The sequence below is a fragment of the Thalassophryne amazonica genome, chromosome 10, assembly GCF_902500255.1.
Source record: "Thalassophryne amazonica chromosome 10, fThaAma1.1, whole genome shotgun sequence".
NCBI classification, from domain to species: domain Eukaryota; kingdom Metazoa; phylum Chordata; class Actinopteri; order Batrachoidiformes; family Batrachoididae; genus Thalassophryne; species Thalassophryne amazonica.
This window is the reverse complement of record NC_047112.1, coordinates 105,912,041-105,933,017: the sequence shown is the minus strand read 5'-3', so window position 1 is coordinate 105,933,017 and position 20,977 is coordinate 105,912,041. Positions and strand designations below refer to the sequence as shown.

Sequence of the window (20,977 nt, the reverse complement as noted above, 5' to 3'; positions counted from 1 at the left end):
GAAGTTGAAGAAAATGGTCCATGACAAGGCTCCAACCTGCAAAGCTGATCTGGCAACAGCAATCAGAGAAAGTTGGAGCCAGATTGATGAAGAGTACTGTTTGTCACTCATTAAGTCCATGCCTCAGAGACTGCAAGCTGTTATAAAAGCCAGAGGTGGTGCAACAAAATACTTGTGATGACTTGGAGCGTTCTTCTGTTTTTCATGATTCCATAATTTTTTCCTGAGAATTGAGTGAGTGCATATTTTTTTCCCTCTGTTTGGTCTAAAAAGTAACCGTTACTGACTGCCATAATTTTTTTTTCCTGATTTCTTATAGTGTTTCTTAAAGCCAGAAAGTTGCCATTTGAAATGACTTTAGTTTTGTGTCATGTCTGTGATCTGCTTTTTTCCTACAAAATTTAACAACTGAATGAACATCCTCCGAGGCCGGTGATTCCACAATTTTTGCCAGGGGTTGTACCAGGAAAACAGCGAGCAGACAAGTGAGCGAGAGAGAGAGCAGAGAGAGCGAGAGCGAGCAGAGAGTGAGAGCGAGAGAGAGTGCACAAGAGGGAAAGAGACAGAGAGAGAGAGAGGACTTAATTTTTCATTTTTGCTTTTTGTTGCTCTAACACTTAATTTTTCATTTTTGCTTTTTGTTGCTCTAACACTTGCTTTGACAATGTAAACATATGTTTCAACTGAAAGTGAATTGAGAGAGAGAGACAGGACTTAATTTTTACTCTAACACTTGCTTTGAAAATGTAAACATATGTTTTCAATTTTCTCATTTCCCACTTTAGAAGAGCTGATGGTCTAGTGGTTAAAGCGTTAGGCTTGAGACCAGAAGATCCTCAGTTCAAATCCCAGCCTGACCGGGAAATCACTAAGGGCCCTTGGGCAAGGTCCTTAATCCCCTAGTTGCTCCTGGTGTGTAGTGAGTATCTTGTATGACAGCACCCTGACATCGGGGTGTATGTGAAGCATTATTTATTAAGTGCTTTCTTTCTGATGCAGAGAGAAAAGTGCTACATAAATGCAGTCCATTTCCCATTTCAATAAAGCTTTTGAATTGAGAGAGAGAGAGAGAGAGAGAGAGAGAGAGAGAGAGAGAGAGAGAGAGAGAGAGAGAGAGAGAGAGAGAGAGAGAGAGAGAGAGAGAGAGAGAGAGAGAGAGAGGACTTAATTTTTACTCTAACACTTGCTTTGAAAATGTAAACATATGTTTCCCATTTTCTCATTTCCCACTTTAGAAGAGCTGATGGTCTAGTGGTTAAAGCGTTAGGCTTGAGACCAGAAGATCCTCAGTTCAAATCCCAGCCTGACCGGGAAATCACTAAGGGCCTTTGGGCAAGGTCCTTAATCCCTTAGTTGCTCCTGGTGTGTAGTGAGTATCTTGTATGACAGCACCCTGACATCGGGGTGTATGTGAAGCATTATTTGTTAAGTGCTTTCTTTCTGATGCAGAGAGAAAAGTGCTACATAAATCCATTTCCCATTTCAATAAAGCTTTTGAATTGAGAGAGAGAGAGCGAGAGAGAGAGAGAGAACGCTGTCTTTTCTCTTTTAAGTCTATAAAGACAAGTCTATAAAAGTGTATAAGCATAAATAAAAGTATTTCATTCTTTCACCGAAAGATCAAATCTAGGCTTGCATCTTAGATGTACCTTCCGGCAAATTGTAGCTGAACTTTCAGGTGTCCTTTTAAAGAAAATCCTCCTCTAAACACTTCATCATAAAGCTGTATAACTGGGAATACAAAATATCCTCAAATAAAATCAACAATGACAATAAGAATATTAATGCTCTGGTATCGGAATAGTATCGTATCGGCAGATATCCAAAGTTAGGTATCGGAATTGAATTGGAAGTGAAAAATTGTGGGTCAGTGCATCTCTAAGTGAAACTTGCTCCTTACACAAGGTGGACACGACATGAAAATCTGCATCAGATGTACACCTGGAGTGAAATTTGCTCTGTGTGCTCTTTGCACATACTGAACACAAATAGAAAACTTTTTATTATCACGATACAAGAACTAAACATTGTGTTTTTCTCACCACATCACTGGCACTGGAGAAGTCGTTGTTGAGTAGGCTTTCCAGGGCCATCCAGCGAACAGGTCTGTTCTCATTATCCCCCAGACAGTGGTAATCCATGGGAAATAGGTCACGGGCAAGAGCATTGTCTGTGATCTTCACCTGCATGTTGTCGTCAATGCTGTAAAGGGGAAACGACAAAGATGCATCTTTATTTGCTAACTAGAGATACACTCAGAATTCAGGGTTAGAAAGGGTGAAGTTTATACTCATCTGCAACAAACTGTAATGTGTGACCTCACAGCAGTAGTACAAAATTAATGTAACAATTGTAGAAGGATAAAAAATAGGAAAGAAAGAGGAACTAACTGCACTATGATGTTTTCAGTTCAGTCAAAACATAGAAGTAGAGAGATGGAACGCCAACTTCTGATCTCGGGGGCTGAGGTTGTGCCGCACATGTACGAGAGGAGTTTGGGTTCTTTACTTCCGGCCAGAGCTTCGTTCACAGGTATTAGAAACTCCAATATTCTGCTGGGAAGTGACAATATCAAACATCACAAAATAAGGTTAAAGGTTTTGATCGGTGTCGAGCCGCTGCTCCTCCACGTTGAAAGGAGCCAGCTGAGGTGAATCGGGCATCTTTTCTGGATGCCCCCTGGATGCCTCGCTGGAGAGGTGTTCCGGGCACGCCCGATCGGGAGGAGACCCCGGGGAAGACCCAGATCACGCTGGAGGGACTACAGCTTCGCTTCACACCCAAACCAGATAAGTGGTGTAACAGGAGCTGCACGAGTGTGTGATTAGAGGTGGAGGTGACTTTCCACCTTCTGACTGTTTTTGTTACTGGGTGTGTGCACACCCACATCTCACTGTTTGTGCTCCTCGCCAGCAGTACCAGATCCGACAGTCGGGGACGGTGATCACCTGGGAATTAGGGACTTGGCGGCTCCAGTATTCACCAGGTTCTGTGGCGGTGGAAATCGTGTGGTCCCGGCTCTTTTCAGGACAGACGTCTTCTATCCTCGAGCCTGCCCACACGTCACCTTGGTGTATTGACTGCTATCAGATTCTGTGATTGTCTGTATAATCGTTGTGCACATTCACAACATTAAATTGTTACCTTTTGGCTCATCTATTGACCGTTCATTTGCGCCCCCTGTTGTGGGTCCGTGTCACTACACTTTCCCCAACAGGATATCTCGGCCAACATCATGGATCCCAAGGGGCGTCAACCATCTGTTGGACAGCCAATGGAAGAGCAGGGTGCACAGGCGTCGGCTGGAGGCATGATTGGTGAGTTGCAGCACATCCTCACCGCCTTTACCGCTCGGATGGACCTGATGACCGAGCAAAACATCATCCTTAATCGCAGGATGGAGGCTCTCACCGCGCAGGTGGAAGGGTGCGCTCAGGGCGCTACTGCAGCCCCTCCTCCTGCCGACCCGGTGCCGAATACAGACATTCCACTGGTCATTCAACGACCCCCCCTCCATCCCCTGAAGCATACATAAGCCCCCCAGAGCCGTACGGAGGTTGTGTGGAGACGTGCGCGGACTTTCTTATGCAGTGTTCGCTCGTCTTTGCACAGCGTCACGTGATGTACACGTCTGATGCCAGCAAGGTGGCTTACATGATAAATTTGCTTCGAGGTGAGGCACGCGCTTGGGCTACAGCGCTTTGGGAACAAAGTTCACGGCTCCTTGCCTCTTATACTGGGTTTGTGGGGGAGCTCAGAACTGTTTTTGATCACCCTAACAGAGGCGAAACCGCGTCTACCGTGCTGCTGTCAATGAGACAGGGGCGCCGGAGCGCAGCCGAATATGCAGTCGACTTCCGCATCACGGCTGCGAGATCCGACTGGAATATGACTGCGCTCCGCGCCGCCTTCATAAATGGACTGTCGTCGGTCCTGAAGGAGCACCTGGTGGCTAAGGAGGAACCGCGGGATTTGGCTGAGCTTATCGATTTGGTTATACGATTGGACAATCAGTTAGAAGAACGCCGACGGGAGCGAGGCGAAGGGCGTGGTAAGGCACAAGCCGTCCCTCTTCCTCCCGGGTCCGAAAGGGAGCCGTCTTCCCCACGCTCCACAGCCACAGCGCTCCGTGTGGCTACAGCTCACCCTGCTGACGATGCTAGGGACACGAGCAGGGCCACATTCAGACAGAGGAGGCTGGTCCGCGGGGAGTGATTTATCTGCGGCTCGAGCGAGCATCAGCAGAGAGACTGCCTCAAACGGTCAAAACACAAACGCCCGCCCTTAGAGACTGGGCTGAGGGGGGGGTCAAAACATTCACGTGGGTCATACACATCTTTCAACACGACTCCCAGTTACAATCCTGAGCGGGGATTTAACCCTTCAAGCCCCAGCACTGGTGGACACGGGGTCAGAAGGGAATCTGCTGGATAGCAGATGGGCAAGGGAGGTAGGGCTCCCTCTGGTGGCGCTTTCTTCGCCAGTGAGGGTGCGAGCACTAGATGGCACTCTTCTTCCATTTATCACACACAAGACACTACCTGTAACCCTGGTAGTGTCTAGGAATCACCGGGAGGAGATTGAGTTTTTTGTAACTCCTACCTCCCGCGTGATTTTGGGCTTCCCATGGATGATTAAACACAATCCCCGGATTGATTGGCCGTCTGGGGTTGTGGCTCAGTGGAGCAAAACCTGCCACCGGAATTGTTTAGGATCCTCGGTTCCTCCCGGTGTAAATGATAATGAGGAGGTTAAAGTCCCTCCCAATCTGACGGCGGTGCCGGTTGAGTACCACGATCTTGCTGACGTCTTCAGCAAGGATCTGGCGCTCACCCTTCCCCCGCACCGTCCGTACGATTGTGCCATTGATTTGGTCCCGGGCGTTGAGTTCCCGTCCAGCAGGCTGTACAATCTCTCATGTCCTGAGCGCGAATCAATGGAGACCTACATCTGGGACTAATTAGCTGCCGGGTTGATCCGGAATTCCACCTCCCAGATGGGTGCAGGTTTCTTTTTTGTGAGCAACAAAGATGGCGGACTCCGTCCATGCATTGATTACAGGGGGCTGAACGACATAACGGTTCGTAATCGATACCCTTTATCCTTGTTGGATTCAGTGTTCACGCCCCTGCATGGAGCCCAAATTTTCACCAAATTGGACCTTAGGAATGCGTACCACCTGGTTCGGATCCGGAAGGGAGACGAATGGAAGACGGCATTCAACACCCCATTAGGTCATTTTGAGTACCTGGTCATGCCGTTCGGCCTCACTAACGCCCCCACGACATTCCAAGCATTGGTAAATGACGTCTTGCGGGACTTCCTGCACCGATTCGTCTTCGTATATCTGGATGACATACTCATCTTTTTCCCGGACCCTGAGACTCATGTCCAGCATGTACGTCAGGTCCTGCAGCGGTTGTTGGAGAACCGGCTGTTTGTGAAGGGCGAGAAGTGTGAGTTTCACCGCACCTCTTTGTCCTTCCTGGGGTACATCATCTCCTCCAACTCTGTCGCCCCTGATCCGGCCAAGGTTGCGGCGGTGAGAGATTGGCCCCAACCAACAAGCCGTAGGAAGCTGCAACAGTTCCTCGGCTTTGCAAATTTCTATAGGAGGTTTATTAAGGGCTACAGTCAGGTAGTTAGCCCCCTGACAGCCCTGACCTCTCCAAAAGTCCCCTTCACCTGGTCGGATCGGTGCGAAGCTGCGTTCAAGGAGTTGAAACGCCGGTTCTCGTCTGCACCAGTTCTGGTGCAGCCCGACCCTAGCCGCCAGTTTGTGGTTGAAGTGGATGCCTCTGACTCAAGAATAGGAGCCGTGCTATCCCAGAGCGGAGAGATCGATAAGGTTCTTCACCCGTGTGCCTACTTTTCTCGCAGGTTGACCCCAGCTGAACGGAACTATGACGTCGGCAATCGAGAACTCCTTGCGGTGAAAGAGGCTCTTGAAGAGTGGAGACACCTGTTGGAGGGATCGTCTGTGCCTTTCATGGTTTTCACTGACCATCGGAACCTGGAGTATATCAGGACCGCCAAGCGGCTGAACCCCAGGCAAGCCCGCTTGTCACTGTTCTTCGGGCGTTTTGACTTCCGAATCACCTACCGCCCTGGGACCAAGAACCAGAGATCGGATGCATTGTCCCGGGTGCATGAAGACGAAGTCAAGACTGAGCTGTCGGATCCACCGGAGCCCATCATTCCGGAGTCCACTATTGTGGCTACCCTCACCTGGGACGTGGAGAAGACCATCCGGGAGGCCCTGGCATGGAGCCCGGACCCCGGAACAGGGCCGAAGAACAGACTCTATGTCCCACCAGAGGCAAGAGCTGCTGTCTTGGATTTCTGTCACGGTTCTAAGCTCTCCTGTCATCCGGGGGTGCGAAGGACCGTGGCAGTGGTCCGGCAGCGCTTCTGCTGGGCGTCCCTGGAGGCCGACGTCTGGGGATATATCCAGGCCTGCACCACCTGTGCCAGGGGCAAGGCAGACCATCAGAAGGCACAGGGACGTCTTCAGCCACTTCCTGTGCCTCATCGCCCCTGGTCCCACATCGGTCTGGATTTTGTCACGGGCCTCCCGCCGTTCCAGCGCATGACGACCATCTTCACGATAGTGGACCGGTTCTCCAAGGCAGCCCACTTCGTGGCCCTCCCGAAGCTCCCCACGGCCCTGGAGACTGCAGACCTCCTGGTCCACCACGTCGTCCGTCTGCATGGGATACCTACCGACATCGTCTCTGATGGTCCCCAGTTCTCCTCACACGTCTGGAGGAGCTTCTGCCGGGAACTGGGGGCCACTGTGAGCCTCTCATCCGGGTATCACCCGCAGACCAATGGACAGGCAGAACGGGCCAATCAGGAATTGGAGCAAGCCCTGCGCTGTGTGACGTCCGCACACCCGACGGCCTGGAGTGAACATCTGGCCTGGATCGAGTATGCGCATAACAGCCAGGTGTCCTCTGCCACCGGCCTCTCCCCATTTGAGGTGTGTTTGGGGTATCAGCCCCCATTGTTTCCCGTGGTGGAGGGAGAGGTCGGTGTGCCCTCGGTCCAGGCCCACCTGCGGAAGTGCCGTCGGGTGTGGCGCTCCGCCCGTTCTGCCTTGTTGAAGGCCCGGACGAGGGCGAAGACCCATGCAGACCGCCGGCGATCCCCGGCCCCTGCTTACCAGCCTGGGCAGAAGGTGTGGCTATCCACGAAGGACATCCCCCTCCAGGTGGACTCCCTGAGACTCAAGGACAGGTATATTGGGCCATACAAGAGCCTCAAAATCCTCAGTCTTGCCGCAGTGAAGCTCCAACTCCGGGCTTCACTGCGGATCCACCCGGTCTTTCATGTGTCAAGGATCAAACCTCACCACACCTCACCCCTGTGCTCCCGGACCGGCGCCGCCTCCTGCCCGGATCATCGACGGGGAGCCGGCTTGGACGGTGCGCCGGCTCCTGGACGTCCGTCGGGTGGGCCGGGGGTTCCAGTATTTGGTGGACTGGGAGGGGTATGGACCCGAAGAACGCTCCTGGGTGAAGAGGAGCTTCATCCTGGATCCGGCCCTCCTGGCCGATTTCTACCGCCGTCACCCGGACAAGCCTGGTTGGGCGCCAGGAGGCGCCCGTTGAGGGGGGGGTCCTGTTGTGTGGGACGCCAGAAGAGGAGGTACTGCTGGCCCACCACCAGAGGGCGCCCTGCCTGAAGTGCGGGCTTCAGGCATAAGAGGGCGCTGCCGCCACGGACACAGCCGGGGGTGACAGCTGTCACTCATTATCTCTTGACAGCTGTCACCCATCTACACTACATCATCTCACTCCATAAAGACCGGACGTCATCTCCACCCCACTGCCGAGATATCATCTACCTGTGAAGGTAATATTCTCTGCTGTATCTAAAACTGTCAGTCTGAACTCTTTTTGCAGCCGCTTTCCTGTAGTGTGCCTTATCTGCTGGATTGGCGTGGTGTGAACAGCGACGGCTTCGCTTCACACCCAAACCAGATAAGTGGTGTAACAGGAGCTGCACGAGTGTGTGATTAGAGGTGGAGGTGACTTTCGACTGTTTTTGTTACTGGGTGTGCACACACCCACATATCACTGTTTGTGCTCCTCGCCAGCAGTACCAGATCCGACAGTCGGGGACGGTGATCACCTGGGAATTCGGGACTTGGCGGCTCCAGTATTCACCAGGTTCTGTGGCGGTGGAAATCTTATGGTCCCGGCTCTTCTCAGGACAGACGTCTTCTATCCTCGAGCCTGCCCACACGTCACCTTGGTGTATTGACTGCTATCAGATTCTGTGATTGTCTATATAATCGTTGTGCACATTCACAACATTAAATTGTTACCTTTTGGCTCATCTATTGACCGTTCATTTGCACCCCCTGTTGTGGGTCCGTGTCACTACACTTTCCCCAACAATGTCTTTGCAATCTTTACGTGTTCAATCGAGCTCCTCAGTGTCACGTTTTAGCCTCACATGGACCACAGTGGAAATAAGCATTTGTTTTATTGTGTCATCTATCTGTGTATCATTGATATATTCACTTTTCTGTGATTATATAGATTTGACAAAATTAACTCAATCAATTCTGTAAATACTGATGATTTTTGTTTTACTCTAAATACTATTTCATCTGAGGGAACACGGCTGTCCACATTGCCAGACTGAGAACTGCTCGACTCAGCATACAGCAGTCAGTTGGTGGTCTCCTGTCACCTGCGTCCTCCTGTCAGCCGCCGTCTGGTAGAGTGTCACCTGTGAGGCCTCACGGCTGATCCCAGATATCCTGACCTCTTCATGAAGCAACAACTTGGAATGTGCAGTTTCCGAAAGTACTAAACTAAGGGGGAGGTGATGGTCTAGTGGTTAAGGTGTTGGGCATGAGTCCAGAAGATCATGGGTTCAAATCCATGCCTGACTGGAAAATCACTAAGGGCCCTTGGGCAAGGCCTTTAATCCCCTATTGCTCCCGGTGTGTAGTGAGCGCCTTGTATGACAGCACCCTGACATCGGGGTGAATGTGAGGTATAACTGTAAAGTGCTTTGAGTGTCTGATGCAGATGGAAAACCGCTATATAAATGCAGTCCATTTACCATTAAACTTTCATGTCAATTTAAACTATGTAACATACAAACCCGCTGGGCTTGCTGGTGATTTTTCCACAGTTTTGACAGCTTGATAGAAACTGAAGGCAGGTGTCAGGTCCTTCATGATGCCTCATATTTGATTTGTGTGGACTGAAATAAATGATGCATATTTCACTGTATTGACTGTGTGATACCTCAGTGATATCAAAATAATTTATGACTGAAAATAAAATGTGAATTGTTCTTAATGAGTTTTGTTGTTCAGCAAAAGAATGTGATTCTTCTGGAACAATATCAGGATCTCCAAGATTGATGCCAGCCAATATTTCTTCATATATATAGTGAGGAAAATAAGTATTTGAACACCCTGCGATTTTGCAAGTTCTCCCACTTAGAAATCATGGAGGGGTCTGAAATTTTCGTCTTAACTGCTTGTCCACTGTTTTTTTAATAATTTATTTGTATGTTACTGCTGCAAATAAGTATTTGAACACCTACAAACCAGCAAGAATTCTGGCTCTCACAGACCTGTTAATTTTTCTTTAAGAAGCCCTCTTATTCTGCACTCTATCTGAATTAATTGCACCTGTTTGAACTTGTTACCTGTATAAAAGACACCTGTTCACACACTCAATCAATCACACTCCAACCTGTCCACCATAGCCAAGACCAAAGAGCTGTCTAAGGACACCAGGGACAAAACTATATACCTGCACAAGGCTGGGATGGACTACAGGACAACAGGCAAGCAGCTTGGTAGAAGACAACAACTGTTATGATTATTTATTAGAAAGTGGAAGAAACACTCGATGACTGTCAATCTCCCTCGGTCTGGGATTCCATGCAAGATCTCACTTTGTGGGGTAAGGATGATTCAGAGAAAGCTCATAACTACACAGGAGGACCTGGTCAATGACCTGAAGAGAGCTGGGACCACAGTCACAAAGATTACATTAGTAACACATGATGCTGTCATGGTTTAAAATCCTGCAGGGCAGCAAGGTCCCCCTGTTCAAGCCAGCACATGTCCACGCCCGTTTGAAGTTCACCAGTGACCTTCTGGATGATCCAGAGGAGGCATGGGAGAAGGTCATGTGGTCAGATGAGACCAGAATAAAGCTTTTTGGAATCAACTCCACTTACCATGTTTAGAGGATGAGAACAACCCCAAGAAAACCATCCTAACCGTGAAGCATGGGGGTGGAAACATCATACTCTGGGGGTGCTCTTCTGCAAAGGGGACAGGATGACTGCACCGTATTGAAGGGAGGATGGATGGGCTAATGTATTGCGAGATTTTGGCAAACAACCTCCTTCCCTCCAGTAAGAGCATTGAAGATGGGTCATGGCTGGGTCTTCCAGCATGACAATGACCCCAAACACAGCCAGGGAAACTAAGGAGGGGCTCTGTAAGAAGCATTCCAAGGTTCTGGAGTGGCCTGGCCAGTCTCCAGACCTGAACTCAATAGAAAATCTTTGGAGGGAGCTGAAACTCCAAACCTGAAAGATCTAGAGAAGATCTGTATGGAGGAGTGGATCAAAATCCCTGCTGCAGTGTGTGCAAACATGGTGAAAAACAACAGGAAATATTTGACCTCTGTAATTCCAAACAAAGGCTACTGTACCAAATATTAACATTGATTTTCACAGGTGTTCAAATACGTATTTGCAGCAGTAACATACAAATAAATTATATATATATATATATATATATATATATATATATATATATATATATAAATCATACATTGTGATTTGCTCCAACTGTTATTACTTCAAAGGAATACTGTGATTATTTTACGGTGTTTGATTTTTTTGTTGATTGACGATTGTATTATGGTGTTTGATGACTTTTACGGTGCTATTTCTCAGTTTTATATGGTTATATTTGAGTTTTACTATGATGCTTTTTTAAATGATGAATGATGTGTGCTTTTATTGTATTGTTACACGTTTTATGAATAATTAATGATTACTGACAGTGATTTTCCACCAGTTGCTGACAGTCTACATGCTTTTATCAATAATATTAAATCAAATCAAATCAATTTTATTTATATAGCGCCAAATCACAACAAACAGTTGCCCCAAGGCGCTTTATATTGTAAGGCAAAGCCATACAATAATTACGGAAAAACCCCAATGGTCAAAACGACCCCCTGTGAGCAAGCACTTGGCGACAGTGGGAAGGAAAAACTCCCTTTTAACAGGAAGAAACCTCCAGCAGAACCAGGCTCAGGGAGGGGCAGTCTTCTGCTGGGACTGGTTGGGGCTGAGGGAGAGAACCAGGAAAAAGACATGCTGTGGAGGGGAGCAGAGATCAATCACTAATGATTAAATGCAGAGTGGTGCATACAGAGCAAAAAGAGAAAGAAACACTCAGTGCATCATGGGAACCCCCCAGCAGTCTAAGTCTATAGCAGCATAACCAAGGGATGGTTCAGGGTCACCTGATCCAGCCTTAACTATAAGCTTTAGCAAAAAGGAAAGTTTTAAGCCTAATCTTAAAAGTAGAGAGGGTGTCTGTCTCCCTGATCCGACTTGGGAGCTGGTTCCACAGGAGAGGAGCCTGAAAGCTGAAGGCTCTGCCTCCCATTCTACTCTTAAAAACCCTAGGAACTACAAGTAAGCCTGCAGTCTGAGAGTGAAGCGCTCTATTGGGGTGATATGGTACTATGAGGTCCCCAAGATAAGATGGGACCTGATTATTCAAAACCTTATAAGTAAGAAGAAGAATTTTAAATTCTATTCTAGAATTAACAGGAAGCCAATGAAGAGAGGCCAATATGGGTGAAATATGCTCTCTCCTTCTAGTCCCCGTCAGTACTCTAGCTGCAGCATTTTGAATTAACTGAAGGCTTTTCAGGGAACTTTTAGGACAACCTGATAATAATGAATTACAATAGTCCAGCCTAGAGGAAATAAATGCATGAATTAGTTTTTCAGCATCACTCAGACAAGACCTTTCTAATTTTAGAGATATTGCGCAAATGCAAAAAAGCAGTCCTACATATTTGTTTAATATGCGCATTGAATGACATATCCTGATCAAAAATGACTCCAAGATTTCTCACAGTATTACTAGAGGTCAGGGTAATGTCATCCAGAGTAAGGATCTGGTTAGACACCATGTTTCTAAGATTTGTGGGGCCAAGTACAATAACTTCAGTTTTATCTGAGTTTAAAAGCAGGAAATTAGAGGTCATCCATGTCTTTATGTCTGTAAGACAATCCTGCAGTTTAGCTAATTGGTGTGTGTCCTCTGGCTTCATGGATAGATAAAGCTGGGTACCATCTGCTTAACAATGAAAATTTAAGCAATGCTGTCTAATAATACTGCCTAAGGGAAGCATGTATAAAGTGAATAAAATTGGTCCTAGCACAGAACCTTGTGGAACTCCATAATTAACTTTAGTCTGTGAAGAAGATTCCCCATTTACATGAACAAATTGTAATCTATTAGATAAATATGATTCAAACCACCGCAGCGCAGTGCCTTTAATACCTATGGCATGCTCTAATCTCTGTAATAAAAGTTTATGGTAAACAGTATCAAAAGCAGCACTGAGGTCTAACAGAACAAGCACAGAGATGAGTCCACTGTCTGAGGCCATAGGAAGATCATTTGTAACCTTTACTAATGCTGTTTCTGTACTATGATGAATTCTAAACCCTGACTGAAACTCTTCAAATAGACCATTCCTATGCAGATGATCAGTTAGCTGTTTTACAACTACCCTTTCAAGAATTTTTGAGAGAAAAGGAAGGTTGGAGATTGGCCTATAATTGGCTAAGATAGCTGGGTCAAGTGATGGCTTTTTAAGTAATGGTTTAATTACTGCCACCTTAAAAGCCTGTGGTATATAGCCAACTAATAAAGATAGACTGATCATATTTAAGATCGCAGCATTAATTAATGGTAGGGCTTCCTTGAGCAGCCTGGTAGGAATGGGGTCTAATTGACATGTTGATGGTTTGGAGGAAGTAACTAATGAAAATAACTCAGACAGAACATTCGGAGAGAAAGAGTCTAACCAAATACCGGCATCACTGAAAGCAGCCAAAGAGAACGATATGTCTTTGGGATGGTTATGAGTAATTTTTTCTCTAATAGTTAAAATTTTATTAGCAAAAAAGTCATGAAGTCATTACTAGTTAAAGTTAAAGGAATACTCGGCTCAATAGAGCTCTGACTCTGTCAGCCTGGCTACAGTGCTGAAAAGAAACCTGGGGCTGTTATTTTCTTCAATTAGTGATGAGTAGTAAGATGTCCTAGCTTTACGGAGGGCTTTTTTTTTTTTATAGAGCAACAGACTCTTTTTCCAGGCTAAGAGAAGATCTTCTAAATTAGTGAGACGCCATTTCCTCTCCAACTTACGGGTTATCTGCTTTAAGCTGCGAGTTTGTGAGTTATACCACGGAGTCAGGCACTTCTGATTTAAGGCTCTCTTTTGCAGAGGAGCTACAGCATCCAAAGTTGTACTCAATGAGGATATAAAACTAATGACGAGATAATCTATCTCACTCACAGAGTTTAGGTAGCTACTCTGCCCTGTGTTGGTATATGGAATTGGACAACATAAAAAAGGAATCATATCCTTAAACCTAGTTACAGCGCTTTCTGAAAGACTTCTACTGTAATGAAACTTATTCCCCACTGCTGGGTAGTCCATCAGAGTAAATGTAAATGTTATTAAGAAATGATCAGACAGAAGGGGGTTTTCAGGGAATACTGTTAAGTCTTCAATTTCCATACCATAAGTCAGAACAAGATCTAAGGTATGATTAAAGTGGTGGGTGGACTCATTTACATTTTGAGCAAAGCCAATCGAGTCTAACAATAGATTAAATGCAGAGTTGAGACTGTCATTCTCAGCATCTGTGTGGATGTTAAAATCGCCCACTATAATTATCTTATCTGAGCTAAGCACTAAGTCAGACAAAAGGTCCGAAAATTCACAGAGAAACTCACAGTAACGACCAGGTGGACGATAGATAACAACAAATAAAACTGGTTTTTGGGACTTCCAATTTGGATGGACAAGACTAAGAGTCAAGCTTTCAAATGAATTAAAGCTCTGTTTGGGTTTTTGATTAATTAATAAGCTGGAATGGAAGATTGCTGCTAATCCTCCGCCTCGGCCCGTGCTACGAGCGTTCTGGCAGTTAGTGTGACTCGGGGGTGTTGACTCATTTAAACTAACATATTCATCCTGCTGTAACCAGGTTTCTGTAAGGCAGAATAAATCAATATGTGAGCAAGTTTTGTTCTGAATATGACTTAAAATCAACAAGAACTTCATTCAAGCTACACTTTGAACTTACTTCAAGAGGATAACTTGTTGAAGCCACGGCAGAAAACGCAAGAAAACATGCAGAAACTGTGCTTTAAAAACGCAGCTGGTGTTACTGCTGGCAGACGACCGGAAGTGAATTACCCCAACTCTCGCGGCTGAGTGGCTGAAATCTCGGGGTTGCGAGCTCACAAACAGCATGGGCGCAATTTGGTGGGGGACAGGGGGGACAGAATATGGTATGCCCCCCCTTCTGACATATATGTGTGTACTTGAAACATGCTATGCCAGTCTTATGTGCTAAACCATGTCAGAATAGTATCTGTTTCTGGAAGTTTGTATTTTTAGCAGCACTGACTTGTTTACAACACCTGTGTCTTGTTTGTCACATTCAGAATTTTCTGGGACTGCATTTTCCCAGATTTGAAACCAAAAATAGTTGCCTCTAGGGACTAGTGTCTACACATAAGTATCAATAGACCATATGCTAATTTACTAAATTCTGAAAGATAGAAAAGGAAATAAGAAAAGCTATCTGGGACCCCAGAAAGCCCATCTGCTATTATTGCTTGATCTCCAAAATCAGTCTATGCAAGTGAAATTATGTTCAGTATGAGTGTTGTCATTAGTGACACTTCAAAAATTTTATTCATGATAAGTAATTTATCCTAAACTTATGATCTGTTGTTTTTTCAAACTTATGCAAAAACAAATCTTGAGAAAAATATACAGTATGTGATAGTTAATAATTATTAAGAGCCTGTTCTTTCATATTTATGAATACATTTTACCACATTGCAGTTGTTTTCAATGAAAACTCAACCTATCATTCTTTTTGAGTTCTACACGTGTTGACACCTTATTTACACCAGGATGTTAATAAAATCAGTGCTGGCTATTCTCAGAATAAAGTATTTATATCCACAGTTTCAAATTGCATAATTCAAATGGTGTCCACTTTATGGTCTTCTCAAAACATTAAAATTACTGTTCTGGGCTTCCGGTTCCGCCACCACCGAGATGGCAGAGTAAAACACGATCTCCTCCGACCAGAATATAAAAACGCCCTGCTAACCTGAAAATAACCACAAGAATATACCAAAACAATTGAATAGCGGCGCAACGATGGAGATGAGGACAAAAAGTACGAAAAACGCAGTGGAATTTTATGAAAATGAGGAGGAAAGACAAGCTGCCGAGGCGGGTGCTAATGCTAAAGATGGCAGACGGCAAAAAAGCACCGAAAGACCAAAGGTGAATATGGAACGAATCCTTCAAGAAATTTTAGAGTTCCGAAAAGAGAATGGTCAGCAATTAGTCGAAATAAAAGATGAGATTAACAAAACAAACCAGAGGATTGAAGAAGCGGAGATGCGCATTGACAGCGCCGAAACTAGGCTGCTAGCAGCGGAGGAAGTGATAAGAAACATGCTAAAGATCCAGCAGCAGCATGAAGAGAAACTAATCAATCAGGAGGGGAGAGTGAGAAGGGAAAATGTCAGATTGTACAATGTACCAGAAGGAAAAGAGGGAAACTCGATGGTAACTTTCATTGAAACGCTTCTCCGAGAAAAGCTGGATTTTCCACTGACCACCGAACTCCATATTGAAAGAGCACACAGAGCGCTGGTTATGAAACCCGCCGCTGCAGGCAGACCTCGATCGATTGTAATTAATTTCCACGGATACAAAGCAAAAGAAGAAGTTCTACACAGAGCATGGGAAAAGAAGGAAATCCTTTTGGACAATCAGAGAATCTACTTCGACCATGACTACCCTTCGGCCATTCTGAATAAGAGAAAGGAATACAACGATGTGAAACGAATGTTAAAAGTGAAGAAGATCCGCTTGCAGACACCATATCCTGCCAAACTACGGGTCTTCTATGAGGAGGGGACACGACTCTACCACACGATCAGTGAAGCCACGAGCGACATGGAGACCAGGGGCTTCCCAGTCAAAGCAGTCCCCCCACCAGAAGATCCACTTGAGAAACTGAACCAGAACCCCTGGCGCACAACGGGAGGACAAGCGGCGCACACCAGAGGTTCACCACGGAATATCGACATCAGAGAAAAGCTGCAGACCTTCAGACGACAGACTTCCTCTTAAAAACACTTAAAAGGATTTAAAGGGAAAGAAAGAAACATAAGAAGAGATAGGAAAATGAGAAACATTTATTTCCACCTACCCCAAACTCTTAAAATAATCTGATTGAAAACAAAGGCTGCGATAAGGAACAATGTATTACTGACCTAGAGAAAGACCATACTCTCCTTAATAGGAATAGATAAACAGGTCACAGATATGTTCGCCCTTCCCTTCCCCCTCATCTCCTCAAAAAAAGAAAGAAAAAAAAGGAAAAAAGAAAAAAAAAATATTAAAATGAGTCGGAGGTAGACAATAACCACTCAAAGACAATGGATGTCTTATGGTCTAGACTCCTAAAGAGGGCCCTCTACCTACAGGTGTTGAAAGAGGCATTCCCTCTAAAACCAGACACATTATGGCTATTTAAGGGATTATTTAACAAATTCCTTTTTTTTGAAGCCAATGTTCTGTATTTGTTCAGCTTGTTCAATATTAGTAGCTGCTTTAGTTATATATTTACTTGTGTTTTTCATCAGTTCACCAGAGGGAAAATCGGTAGCACACAGTTATGACCTTTTGATCTTACATAAGAAAGGAAATGGCTAATCAAAAACTGAAATGTACTTCTTTCAATGTGAATGGAATACTAAATGCAGTGAAACGCAGTAAGATACTATCGAAAATGAAAAAAGAGAAAGCACAAATTGTATATCTACAAGAGACGCACCTAGATGATGCAGAACATGAGAAATTAAGAAGAATGGGTTTCTCAAACATTTTCTTTTCATCATACAAAGCTAAACACAAGAGAGGTGTTGCTATTCTACTTTCCAACAAGCTGGCTTTTCAACACACATATACTCAAAAAGATAAGGAAGGCAGATTTATCCTGGTTAGAGGCATACTAGAAGGGACAGAGGTTACCCTACTGAATATATACGCCCCTCCTGGAACTAATTTTTTGTTCTATAGGGAAATTTTTGACAAGATAGTGAGTCAATCAAAGGGGGTCTTAATATGTGGAGGAGACTTAAACCTACATCTACAACCAAAGCTAGACGTATCAAACCCCTCATATGCCTCTAGAGCAATAAGTAGGAAATTTAAAGAATTGGTGAATGAAGTAGGACTAATTGACATATGGAGGGATATGTTCCCCTCTACCAAACAATATACACACTTTTCCACTCCCCACTCGGTATACACTAGAATTGACTATTTCATCATATTTGCCCGGGATAAATCAAGGGTTGTAGACTCAGAAATTGGCACAATAGACCTAAGTGATCATGCCCCAATATACCTCACCCTTAATCTGGAAAGCCGTAGGAGGAATGCAACATGGCGTTTTAATTCCAGCCTTCTCAATGACCCACTATTCAAGAAACAAATGATAAATGAAATTCAAATGTATATAAAGGAAAATACTAATGGAGAAACTTCACCACCTATGGTATGGGATGCAGCAAAGGCGGTATTAAGGGGCAAAATTATTGCAATGTCCTCGTTCAAAAAGAAATTAAATCAAAGAAAATTGCTTGATTTACAAAAACAACTAAAGCAGTTGGAAAGCTACCATGCATTAACTCAAGATTCATATACACTACAAAAATTGAAAAAAGTTAGAAATGAAATTAATCTAATGTATACACAAGAAATTGAAAAGCGAATGCTTTTCACTAGACAAAGATTTTATGAAAATGGACCTAAATTCACAAAATTATTAGCTTGGAAGGTGAAAAAACAATACGCGAACAATATGATATATAAAATTCGAAACCCACAGAAAAATAGTATCGAAAGCAAACAAGAACAGATCGAAACAGTTTTTGAATTATTTTACAAACGACTCTATTCCAGAACAACAGAGGCTCAAGAAGATCAGATTGACTCATTTCTGGAATCTCTAGATCTACCAGTTATGACAGAAGAACAAAATAAAATCCTAAGTACAGAAATAACGATAAAAGAATTATCAGATGCAATAAATAGACTCAAAAGCAATAAATCACCAGGTGGGGATGGATTTACAACCGAATGGTATAAGACCTTTAAGGCAGAGCTCATACCTATATTGCTACCTGCATGTAATTGGGCACTGAAAAAAGCCGAGACTCCACCGTCTTGGAAAGAAGCCATTATTTCCCTCATACATAAAGAGGGGAAAGACAAACTCGAGTGCGGATCGTACAGACCAATTTCGATACTTAACGTGGACTACCGTATATACACATCGATAATGGCTCAAAGAATGGAAAAAATGCTACCCACCTTAATCCATAATGATCAGACAGGCTTTATACACGCACGACTCACAAGATAATATAAGGCGCACCCTCCATATTATGAACCATATTAAACAACATACGATAAAGGCCCTAATTCTGAGTCTGGACGCAGAAAAGGCCTTTGACTCTGTTAGCCGGCAATACCTCTTTAAATTTCTAATTAAATTCGGCTTTAATGAAATGATGATAAACACCATCAAAGCTATCTACAATAACCCTACGGCAAGAATTAAAATAAACGGTTACCTATCCACACCACTCATTTTCGAGAGAGGAGTGAGGCAGGGATGTGCCTGGTCTCCACTCCTCTTTGCATTATTTCTAGAACCGTTAGCCCAATATATTAGACAGAATACTAAAATTAAGGGAATATATGTCAACAAAACTGAACATAAAATAGCATGCTATGCAGATGATGTCCTTCTATATCTCAAGGACCCCGAAACATCTTTACCAGAGGTTCTGACTTTCCTAAACAATATAGGTTCTATGTAGGGATATAAATTAAATGTTAACAAAACTGAAACTTTAGTATATAATTTCAGTCCAAGTGAAAAATTGAAAGAAAAATACCCTCTAAGATGGAAAACGGAATCCTTCAGATATTTAGGAGTAAACCTACCTAAAGACTTGACAAAACTTTACGAAAAACACTATAAACCCTTATTATGTAAGATTAAGGAGAATCTTAGGAGGTGGAATCTTATACCCATCTTACGTTTGAGTGCAAGAATTGAAACAATAAAAATTAATATATTACAGAGATTCCTCTATCTATTTCAAACGTTACCAATATTAATTACAAGAAAGCAAACTGGAGAATGGGACAAAATAATATCAAGATTTATATGGCAAGGCAAGAAACCCAGAATACGATACAAATGCTACAACTGTCTAAACAAAAAGGGGGATGGGGCCTACCATGTTTGGAAAAATATGTTTCGGCACAGGTGAGGGCGCTGATCTGGTGGTGCGACCCCTCCTATGAGGCACAATGGAAAGATATTGAATGCGGTCTGGTACAAACTTACAACAATATACAGATAGACTCGAAAATCCATGGGTGAACTCCACTCTCAAAATTTGGAAATCGTTAACTAGAAAATATAAACTGAATGAGGAGGTTAGAATTCTAAGTTGGTGTGCCTTTGACTCGGACTTTACACCAAACAGATTTGATGATAGATTTAGAGCTTGGAATGAAAAAGGCATTACATCAATGTGTAATATTGTACAGAAAGATACCCTTATGAGCTTTCAAAGTATGAAGGATAGTTTTTCACTACAAAAACAAGATTTCTACAGATACCTCCAATTGCGACATTACTACAACCAGAAAATAAAAAACAGGGATGGTAGAGAGGCCAGTAAACCATTTGTCCAACTGTTCATTGATGCATATAAATCGAATATAAAGAGAGGAATTATTTCCAGATTATATAAGAGTCTACAGAATTTAAAAACTACAAACAAAATATATACAAGCTAAATGGGAAAGGGAGGGAAATATAACAATAACAGATAAAGAATGGGAGGACATCTGTACATTTCAATGGAAAACTACAAAATCTCATACATGGAAAGAATTTTGTTGGAAAAACATAATACGATATTTCATCACCCCAGTCATGAAGGTACACCAAAATGATAATAATACTGCTCTTTGCTGGCGAGGATGTGGATGTCAGATTGCAAACCACTACCATGTGTTTTGGGACTGTCCAAACATACAAAATTATTGGAAAGATGTACATAATGCAACACAGAAGGTCCTTAATACATGGATACCCTTCGACTTTAAAACCATGTACTTGGGAATTATTCCACCAAGACTGATGGCTAAAGATAAATATCTGTTAGGAGTGTTGCTGGCGGCAGGGAAAAAGGCTTTAACTAAAAGATGGAAACTCCAAAACGGACCTACACTTAATAACTGGATAGATGTGACAATTGAAATATATATTTTGGAAAAGGTTACTTTCTCTTTGAATTTAAAGATGGACACTTTTATGAAAAACTGGAAAGGATGGGTGCACTTTATTAGACCCCGAAGACCAGACTTTGTCAAGATAGTGAACTAAGGGAATGATAACCTCTCATTTATTATGAGTTACACTTTTTTTTTTATCTCAAATCCTTAGCAGTATCTCAATGACTAATATAACTGAATGAAAACTGAAGCACTGCACATATTTTTTGAGAAGTATTCTAAGTATCTTTGACTGTTAT

The 20,977-nt window shown here is 43.8% G+C and overlaps 1 protein-coding gene across 1 annotated transcript in view; it reads right to left on the bottom strand.

The window, feature by feature from the left end:
* ryk (receptor like tyrosine kinase) overlaps positions 1 to 20,977 on the bottom strand; it is a 203,943-nt gene that overhangs the window by 9,771 nt on the left and 173,195 nt on the right. The window contains exon 14 of the mRNA XM_034180694.1: positions 2,043 to 2,202. Coding sequence (XP_034036585.1) covers positions 2,043 to 2,202 — 160 coding nt within the window. The remainder of the gene's footprint in view (positions 1 to 2,042; positions 2,203 to 20,977) is intronic.